The following is an 11,011-nucleotide window of genomic DNA, read 5'->3' on the forward strand; positions in this document are numbered from 1 at the left end:
ATGAGACAAAATATACAACACCCAAAATTAAGGAAGGAAAGGTTTACTTAGCTCACAGTTTGTGAAGGTTTCAGGCCCTATTCAGTTGGCTGTAAGGCAGAGTGGCATGTGGTGGGGGCAACAGTTCATGGTGGCAGAAAACAGCAAATAGGAAAGGAAGGAGCAGCAGAAGCTGCCTCTCTCTCATCCTTACATTGTAAGCAGGCTACCCTGGGGTGGGGTTGTAGAACTCTCACAATGTCCATGCCCTCCTCTTGCACAGGATGAGTATATTTACAAAGTTAAGAACCCGGGCTCCCAGCGGAGTCAGGTAATTAAACTTCTGAACTTCTCAAGTTGACACATGTATCAACCAGTACAGAGTTAAAGTAAAATAACCTTTTTAATGTTCTTTTGGAAACAAAGGTGTTTTGGTCATTTTTCCATTATTATTGCAAATACCTAAGATGTAAACTTATATAAAGAAAAGGTTTACTTTGGCTCACAGTTTTGGAGGCTTGTTTATGATTGGTTGGCCCTGTAGCTACATATTCATGGTGGAACTAAGTGGCTGAGCCCATCACTCACCTAATCACTAAACAGAAAGCAAAAGGGAGGAAGAGGAAGGGGATTGGGTTTTAACCCTCTGCAAAAGCATAGGTCTCTCACTTAAGACCTCCCACAATGCCTGCCTCTTGAAAGTTCCATCATTTCCCTGTAGCATCACTCTGGGGAGCAAGCCTTTTAAAAGATGTACCTTGGGCAGGACCCGCAGGGACCCACATTGAAGATCCAAAGTATAAGCAGAAGGAACCTTGAGTGTTAACTTCTGCATGCCATTTTAAATTATATTTATATAAAAATACAGATCACCTCTTAGATATTTTCAGAACCAGTTCTTAATACCGGTCAGACACCATTGCCTTAACACATTTCTGCTGAGGATTTAAATGTTTTCAAATTTTCATGACATTCATGCATGTAATCTAGAAAAATTCAAGGATTAAAAGAAAACGTATTTCATTATGTTCTGTTTTTACAAGGATTCCAAAAAATGAATCACTTTATTTTTTGAAGGCATTTAAGGTATAGTACCTGGTTTGAAGATTCTTTGGCTTTACAAGACAGTGCTGTTTATTACTAAAGTCCCATTTTATTAAGAGAATGCCAGATTATCATCATATGAAGAATATCTATATTGCATAATCTTTATTAAAATATGCTCATGCTTTATGCTTTCAAATATATGTGTATTTATGGAATACTTCCCAAGAGCCAGTCACTCTTTTTAATATCTAGTTACAGCAGTATGTAAGTCAGAACTCTTGTCCCCATGCCTCTGGTATTCTAATGGCTTGTGTACATGTGTTCTGAGAGTGCAGGCATTGGAGTTAGACTAAGTTTAATTCTGGCTACATCACTCACTGGCTTTGTTGTGATAGTCAGTAAATTATTTATAACTTTTGTGAACCTCAATTTTATATAGTTTCTCTGAGCCTCAGCATCTTACGTGAAATATAATAATCTGTTCAATAAGGTTGTAAGATTAAATGAGTTAACACCTATAATGTGCTTAGACCCATGCCTGGTACAGAAGAGCACAATACAAAGGTAGTTCTTGGGCCGACCAGATAGCTCAGCATACTAAAGTGCCAGCTTGGGCAGGCGCAGGGCCGGGGGTTCGATCACCAGCATGCTGTGCTGGCCCCACCCTGGGGGTGCTCTGAGACAGCAGTTGAGACGGGCATGGTGGCGCATGCCTGTAAGCCCAGCATTTGGGAGGCTGAAAACAGGAGATCATTGAGTCTGATCTGAGTAGTGAGACCCTGTAAACCTTGTATTAAATACATAAAAAAAAGGTAGTTCTCACCTGTCACATGCACATCTATTATAAATGAGTCTAACATGGCTATATCATGGTACATCCATGCTTCTATATTTATATTGGATATCAATGTACATGCACTCCAGGATTTGAAATAATTTGAGCTGAGAAGTTTTAAGCTTGCTATGTGCTTTTATTTTTGTAAACTCTTATAAATGGAAAGCTGCATGCTTATTCTATTATCATTTTTAATAGCTTAATAATTAGCTCATAGAATTACCCAGCTCAGCTTTTCTGTTTGAAAGTGAATGGTAAATAATATTTTCAATGCTAGTTCAGCATATTCTGACAAAGTATGATGCATTAAAATAAAATTTATCATTAACATTAAAAAATGACCATTCAGGTTTTAGCTAGTCATTTTTCTTTTCCAGTGTTTGAAACAGTCTTTTTGAGTCAAGCACACTGCAGTATTTTGCAGATATTATCTGTGTATAGTGGCAGTAGTCCAGTTTTACATAAATCATTTAGTCAGATCACTTTATCTCTAACAGTTGCAATTTCCCATTTTTTCTTATCCATTATCTGAGGTGCTTATCAACTTTCTTTCAGTGGTATAGTGGCCATACATATTAAATTATAAAGTAATTTTCTAACTTAGAATTATATAGATTTACTTATATGTCAACCTACATGAAGATCAATATGAATATTTCTGAATGGCCAAATAAGCAGCATCCAAATTCAGAAAAACGTTTAAGGCCTTTGAAATTCAAACTACTTTTTAGTAAAGGGCTGGCAATAACTTAGATTCCAGAAAACTGACTTAATGTTCTAAAAATAAATTTTTAAAGAATGTGCTTTAAAATAGTTATAAATGCTGCATGATTTCAAAAATATGTTTATGTGATCACAAAGATGGGCAATATAATGGAAAGTAACTCTTGCGTGTCGAGGGGTTACTCCCTAGCTCAGTGGTGGCAAACCTATGGCATGAATGCTGCAGTGGGTTGTTGTCACTCCCTTAGATACTTTGAGGAACATGACTTGGTTATCATATTAGGTTATTTCCTGCCTTATGGTATGTCTCACCTTTTCTTATTTTCGAAGGAGATTACAGTGCATCCCTTGTGAACCACGGCAGAGTTGAAGGTAGAAAAAATTCCTATCTAAAATTTCCCTTTGTTAAAACCCTTAAATTCTTCAGAATGAAAAAATGCATAGAGCTAGACTTTGTAGCATACATGTCTGTGAGTTGAATGTTTATGAGCCTTTTTTTTTTTAATTTTAAAGGACATATAACAATTCTAATTATAGGAGATTTGGCTGGTTTTTTAGAAATTCATTTTGCTGATATATCTTACATCTCTCAGCTGATTGAGAATAATACTGAGAAAAATAGCCAAGTTGCCAGGGCTTGCAGTATAAGGGCAGCACCAACTAGTATATTTGTTTCATTAAGCTTAGGCAAGCTATCCAATTACTTAATGCAAATAAGGAAAGTTTACACTAAACTCCTACTTCTTTGTTTAAAACGCTAGAGAATTTAAATGAGAGAAATGTATTTATAAAAGAAGGGAATTCAAATGAAACTTAAATCAGGGGCTTAATATAGAAAAATATTAGACTAGGAGATGTGAAATAATAAGTAGGAAATGCTAATAAATAAAAAGGGAGAGGAACAAAAAAAAAAAAGGGAATAAATACATTCACTCAACTACTTAGTGTGTTTTGTTTTGGGACTTTTTTTTTTTGTCCCTGGAATTGAACTCAGGACCTTGCATTTGTGAGGCAGGTGCTTGTGCTACTGAACTCTATCCTTGGCCCTGTTTTGGGACAATTCTTATATCTTTGGGAAGTTAAGTTAATAACAAAAGACTTACTCCATCCCATGCCTTTTCACTTAATGGCAAGTGAAGTGTTAACTTTCACTGTCCAGATGTCCCTGTTCTTTGCCCAGGGCATGTTTGAGAAATAGCCTCGATTCTGATGGTAAAAGTCTACCATTGTGGTAGTAGTGTTCACAAAGATTCAGAGAGCAGGATTATCTCATGTGGCTTAAAGAAAAATTGGTTGACCACACACATCTGTCTTTCAAAGATGGTCATTTAATAGCTTGGTGGGTTATGAAGCCAAGGGCCCAGAGAGAAAGTTCAAAAAGAATTGGGGACTTGGGGCATATAGTTTTCTTTATAAAGTGGTGATAGTTTGTCAGACAGTTTAAATGAATCAATGAGGGATGAAGCATATAGGAAAAAGTGCTATAAATGAGTATTTTGGAGGGGAAATTGGGGAAAAAGAGGATAGAAGTTTCTAATCTGTAATGTTTACTTCTCTAAAGACCCTGGAAAGAATGAAACCTTAATTAGTTGATCATTTATCTAAGCTATCCACCCCCAAAATATCTTGAATAAAAATGCCATGTTTTAGAGACAATTTTAAGCTTCTGGTGCCCTGTAGAGCCATCACAGGACTTCAGAGGATATGTTCTGGGTACCTGTAGTTCCAATTGGTGCTTTCTATTTGCTTAAGGCACTTCTTCCTTGCCCTTGTGGCTTGCCTACTGTCATTTAGACATCAAGTCACGTAGCAGTCCTATCGTATTAGTAATGTGAACATGTACAAAAAAAGAAAAAAAGAAAAGGGAGGGAACAAGAGATGGGGGAAGAATAGAAGGGAAAGGGGAAGAGAAGAATACATAATTAAGATGTATTATGTTCCTGTACTGCATATCAACATTATATACTACAGACATGTACTAATAAAAGTTTTAAAAAGCAAAAATATGCACTTGTCATCTGTATTAAGCATCATGAGGGCAGATAGTGTGCCTGTTGTTCACCATTATTTTCTCAGTAATAAGAACAGTGCTTAGCTACTGAATGATTTTGTGATCCATTTACTCTTACATGGTGTACAATTTTTGTTAAATGGAAAAATCTAAAAATCAGAGTAGGAATGTGTGTCCATTGAATGAAAATTGTAGTATTACTAAAATTTGGAGATAACGTCTCTCATTTATCCCCTGCAAATGCCTTTTTCAAGAATTTCATGGCATAGAGAATAGTGTGTTCGAGGTATGACATTTATAAGATGATTAGCTGCAGGGGGCTTTAAGCATATATAGTTCATCCTTAAGATTTTAAAGAGAAACTGATTTATTCCATTATACAGCTAAGTTGCTGGTACAAAATGAAAATTTGCCTTGAGATCCCCTGCCAAGCTCCCTGAATATACAAAATTCTGTTTCTTAAAACAATCACTGCATAGAACAGATTCTTATAAAACAAACAGAATGTGTGCAATTGTATTTATAAAGATACAGTATCTGCAAATTAAGAAAGAAAAATAATTTTAGTCAATTCATGACAAACTGCATCTAAGACTCAAACACAGTTACATGTAGATATTCTGGTTTGTTGTAGGCCATTTAATGTGGCCTTGATGACAGCATATATTTCTGACTTTTTTTTTTTTTTTTTTTTTTGGGGGGGGTGGTCTGTTTAGAAAGGCGCCACTCATTGATTCATACCTCTATGCATGTACTTAAGTTTTTGTTGAGTGTTCACTGTGTGGCAGGTACAGTAATAAGCACTGAGGATGTATCAGTGAGCAAAGGAGCTTTTGGGCAGGTGAGGAAGAAAGGAAAATGCATGTCAAAGAGAAAGGTTGCTAGAGTCAAGAGTACATTTTCAATTTTAGAAGTCTTTGAAGATGATAAAAATAAAGCAGAACTTCCTATTGGCAAAATACTGTAGAGAAGATGGAAAAGGCAAAGCCGTGCAGTCACAGTATGTTAACTGAATTTAGAGATTTTCTTCTTCATTTCAGAAAATGGTTGTTTCGTCTGTCTTCCTGACCCCATAGTGAGTACTATTATTAGTATTGCTACTTCTCTAATGTCCTAGTCACTTGCTTCTTTGCTGGGACACCACTCACTGCATAGAGGTGGTAAGGATTCTTTTGGCTCACGTTTCAGTGGTCTTAGTCTTTGTGTGTCTGTTGACTCTAAAAAAGGATAGGGTGATACAAGGGCAGGGAGGAAGACTAGGCAACTCCACAGCAAGGCAACCAGGAGGCGGAGAGAGTCAAGGGAGCAGCTTGAGAGAGAGATTTTCTTTTAGGTCATGCTCTCAGTGACCTACTTCCTCTGATCAGAGCCTGCCTTTCATACCACTCCTCAAAAGTCCAAACACTTTATTTTATTTATTTATTTTTGTATTTGTACCAGGAGTTGAATTCATGAGCTCATGCTTGCCAGGCAGGTCCTGTGCCACTGAGCTATATTATCCCCAGCCCTTCAAACACTTTAAAAGACCCACCTTTGGGCACAGGAGGCTTTGGAGGCACATCTACATATCAACCAAAACTAACTTTTGTTGAGGACTTAACCTGTTGTGCACATTTTGCTAATTGTCATCATGTAGACCCTGTAAGGTAAATGTTACATCAGCCCATGTTACTCATGAGAATGACAAACTAAGGGAAGTTAGGGAGAATACTTACTTTACCTAGTAGGGGCAGAGCCTTGATGTGGACCCAGGATTCCAAGTCTAGTTCATTCACTTTTACCAGGTATGGCAAGCTAAATAACCTTCACTTTATTATAATATTGAACATTTTGTACTCATATTCTTGTTTTCTTTTCATTCACTTGCCAAAATTTTACGATCCTATATTTCTTTAAGTTGAACCACATAATTCTATTTGTAACAAATATATGTGCCACATACAAATAAACTCAGAAGAAAAGCTATTGTTTACTACTTTAAAATGTAATACAGGAAATGGTTTGATAAAATGTAGTTGTGTAGAATTCATTTTTGTTATGAATTAATGTCACCTTAATAAGGTGTGTGTATGTGTATGTATGTGTAATGCCTAGCACAGTGCTTTTCATGTAGTAAGTAATCCATAAATGACAGTAATGTTAATTTATACCCAAAAAAGTGCTTTAAATGCAGTTTTTAACCTGATTCAGTAACCTCAGCAGTTACCAGTACAGTATGCTCAAGTGGATTACTCCATTTTGATGTTACTTTCCTTTGATATATCTCCAGGGTTTGTGTATTGAGCCGTGGGTCTCAAAGTTTAGCATCTCAGAATCACCTGGAGTGCTTATTAAAAGGCAATGTGCTAGACACTGCTCTCACAGTTTCTGTTCAGTAGGTATGGGGTGGAGTCTGAGCACTTTCCTTGCTAGCAAGATCCAAGGTGATGTTTTTGTTGCTTGTTGTCTGCCACATGTTGAGAACTGCTCCTCTGGGGAGGTGACACAAGCTTCTAATTGTTGGGGTTTCCTTACCGGTCCAGTGGAGTTAATGTATTGACAGCATTGATGTTGCTGAATTTATTCTACAGTCTTTGTAAAATGCTTTAGAGAAGTTTGGTTTGCGTATTGTTGTGCTTACTGCTTAGAAAGTTTCCTGAAGGTTACTTTACCATTGTTTTAAATTGCAGGTTGTAATTTGTTTCTATTCTTTTTAAAAAATTCAACATAAAACTACAGGGATTTGCATTTTAGGGGCAAAGCATTGTGTCTTGGAATATATTTCATAAAACTATCTTATGCTATAATTGATTTCTGGGAATTCCTGAGTATCAGGATGATGTTGCAGATTAAAAATACTGACAAAAAATTTTATCTTCTATAGTTATTTTCAGGAATGCTTTTAAAACTAAAATTTCATGGGCTAGTACTTACCATTTACAAGATTTTACTCAGAATTATACCAATATAACAATTTTACCTTTTCATTTTAAAGCATAGCTTATACTTTTGAGGATATGATGCTATAGAGGGATTTTTCTCTCAACGAAGAAGAGGCAATCAGATACTCTTTGTCCCTGAGATGACAGTATGATGTTCTTTCAGTGATTACTGTATGGCTTTTTGTGCCTAACGCTCTGGCAAAGCAGTTTCCAAAGTAGTTTATCTTTATCATGTACAATGAGGAGTTTTAGTAGATTATAGCTTAATGTGATCTAATTGTGTGGTGAGATTGCTAATAAACAATGCAATCTTACGGTTTGTTAATACAATTTGTGTTATGTACAGTTCCAGGTTCTCCTGTCTTAATTTTGCTTAACCATATCTGGAATGTTGGTGCAGTATAAAGGCAAGGAGAAAAATTAGCCTCATTCTGAAAGTACTAGGGCCTACTGTTGAAAGACATTGCTTTATTTACATGTGAGGATGAAAGATACAATAGATTGGGTAGGAAGGTATCTCTACTGTAATGTTAGTTGATCGCTACTTTAATGTGAGGATCTTAAGGACAGAGAACTGTCCAACTTGTCCATCACTGTGTCCCTAAGGCTGGGCAGTGTCTGGTGCACCTTGAGTAAACAATGAGACCTTCAAATATTTATCACAAGGTGATTTGTTTTGTTACTTAAATTTCTAGAGGGCAGACAGAAGCACCAATGAAACAGGTGGAGAGATTTCTGTGTCAGCTCTTGACACAGCTATGCAGTCCTATGTTCTTTGTTTAACAAAAAATAATGTCCAGAAGTGAATTGTTTTTGTAAGTGAGACCTTTCTTGTCTTTTCAGACTAAAGCAAGCGAAAGACCTGGACCGAGAGAGGGCTGCAGCCAATGAGCAGTTAACCAGAGCTATCCTTCGAGAGAGGATATCAAATGAGGAGGAACGCGCGAAGGCAAAGCACCTGGTAAGTTGTAAAGATTTCTCGCTTCCGTGGAACTCTGATATTTGGGAAAAGCTAAGTCCTCTGTGCCAATTTTTAATGTGTGTGCTGCCTAATACAATGAGCATGTTTATGCTGATTTTGAGTGTTGATATTTGTGTTCCTTTTTGCTTAGATTCTCTTGAGTTTTTCCCTGTATAAGTAGCTGACAAAATTAAAACACCAAGAACTGTATGAGTAATTCAGAAATACTGAAGTAAACCTGGGCTGGGTCATACATGCCTGTAATCCCAGTACTCCAGGAGGCTGAGGCAGGAAGATCACAAGTTCAAGCCCATCTGGTACAACTTAGTGACATAATGAGGTCCTGTCTTGGAATAAAAAAGTAAGAAATGTTGGGGGGAAAAAAAAGAAGAAGAAAAAAAAAAAAAAGGCTCTGGCTTCTATACCCATACTGAAAGGAGATATTGATGTCAATCTATATACACAGACATGTGTACATGGCATATGCCCAGAGAAATGCACCTGGTGTGCTTTCTACTTCCTTGGCTTTGGTTTTATTGTCTTTGAGACGTCTGGGGCCAGCAGCCTCACCTTTTTCCCTTCTTGCTAGCAACTGTCAGGTGTTTGTCTGAGAAGACTGCAGCACAGGTCTAACTTCTCAACTCTGGGCCTGGAGAAGGAGAAAATGTCAAGCAAGGGTTTGGAGAATAATCTTTTTAAAAGAAATTTTACTTTTTAATACAAGTTTTTTAATTTTTAAAAAGATTATATAAATATTTTTAAAATGAATATTCATTGATAAAAGTTTAAAAGGCACCCATAAATATGTCTTTCTGACATAATTGGTTTACACTGGAGTGTGTTTCCCTCTAGAATGTTTTCTAGGTTTATTACATATTTTAGTGTATGGATAATGCTATAAATAGTGTTTAGCATTGTGAACATTTTCTTGGATCATGGAACTTTTTTCCAAAATATAGTCTGTAATGGCAAAAAATGGCCAACCTTCTGTATACCACATAATTTATTAAATGTTTTCCCATTATTCTGTAAAAGTGGAGCTGCTTAGGTTGAAGCCTGCAGTCCTGACTGCAAGGTCCCCACTACAGCCTTTTCCGAGAACCTCTAGTCCTGTTGGTACAAAGGTGGGAATGCAAGTGAGAGGGAAAACAGGGCTTTGTAATTTAGGGCTTTGAATGCCAGAGGTTCTAGTTCAGCAGGCACCTGGGAATTTCTGAAACTTTGGAAGAAAAGTGTCAACTTTTCTTTTAGCCAGTTTGTCTCTCTGTCCCTATGTCTTCCCTCTTTCTTTCTCTCTTTCTTTCTTTCTTTCTTTCTTTCTTTCTTTCTTTCTTTCTTTCTTTCTTTCTTTCTTTCTTTCTTTTGCTCTCTCGCTCTCTCGCTCTCTCGCTCTCTCGCTCTCTTTCTTGAACCAGGGATTGAACTCAGGGCCTTGGTGCTTGCCAGGGAATCACTTATTCTACTGAGAGCCATCTCCCTGGCTTTTTTTTTTTTTTTTTTTTCCTCTTCCCTTTTTCTGTAATTGCCTCAAATATTCTTTCATTTTTAGAAGATTGACATTTTTTTTCTTTCAGCTTAAGATGACACGTTTATATGTTTATGGAGTACAGTATGATGATGCAGTACATGTATAGCACATGTAATGATCAGATCAGAGTAGTTAGCTTTTTTCTAAGGAACATTTATTATTTCTTTGGAAAACTTTGAACTGCTCTCTTCTAGGTTTTTGCAAAATATGTAATAAATTATTGTGAAATGTGTCTTCACCTTGATTGTTTCTTTGAAAATTTAACCTATGATCAAATAGAAAAAATGAAAGGGAGGGAAATGCCTAATGAACTCATGTCTTCAATGACTACTCCAGGGCCCCGGCTTCATAGGTAGATAGTGATGCCAGAAAGAGGTGGTAACCAAAGAAGGAAAGTCAGTTTGAGAAACGATCAAGTTTAAGGAAGAGAAGGGGGAGAGATGGGGGAGCATAATTCTTACTTTCCAGCAGGCAGATCCTTGGTGAGCTTTTTTCTCTCCCCATTGCCATTCATATATTATCTTTGAAATACATTCCTCTCAACCTCTCTTCACCTCAATCTGATGTATTGTCTTTGTCACTTAGTTTCAGATACTCAAAAGCTCATTTCAAAGAGGAGAGTAAAATGTAGAAATATGAAAATAGTTTTTATGTAGAAGTAGCGTCAATAGCCTGATTTCTCTTTTTACCTAATGAGTCTTGTCTACTGTTACTTTTTTATTTTAGTTAGCTGGTCACACATAAGAAACTGGTAATGTGCAATCTGTTTTGTGGATTTGTTTCATACTGCTTCTGAGATGGTATAGCATAGATGGCAAGTTATAGTACACACAACTCCTGAATTTCCCAGTGTTTCATAATATTGGCCAGATAGAATACTCAAAGCACGTAGGGATAGGAGCAGAGTTTATACAGTGGGCTGGGGAGATAGCTCAGTGGAATAAGTGCCTCTCTGGCAAGCAGAGGGTCCTGAGTTCAATCCCTGGTATAACAAAAAAAAAAAAAA

General features: G+C 36.7%; 1 protein-coding gene across 1 annotated transcript in view; it reads left to right on the plus strand.

Moving 5' to 3' along the window:
- The window catches only part of Chchd3 (coiled-coil-helix-coiled-coil-helix domain containing 3), a 326,073-nt gene that overhangs the window by 107,664 nt on the left and 207,398 nt on the right, over positions 1-11,011 (plus strand). Inside the window, exon 4 of the mRNA XM_004626581.2 lies at positions 8,360-8,477. Coding sequence (XP_004626638.2) covers positions 8,360-8,477 — 118 coding nt within the window. The remainder of the gene's footprint in view (positions 1-8,359; positions 8,478-11,011) is intronic.

This window comes from Octodon degus, unplaced genomic scaffold (assembly GCF_000260255.1).
Source record: "Octodon degus isolate 3935 unplaced genomic scaffold, OctDeg1.0 scaffold00015, whole genome shotgun sequence".
In the NCBI taxonomy this organism is placed as follows: domain Eukaryota; kingdom Metazoa; phylum Chordata; class Mammalia; order Rodentia; family Octodontidae; genus Octodon; species Octodon degus.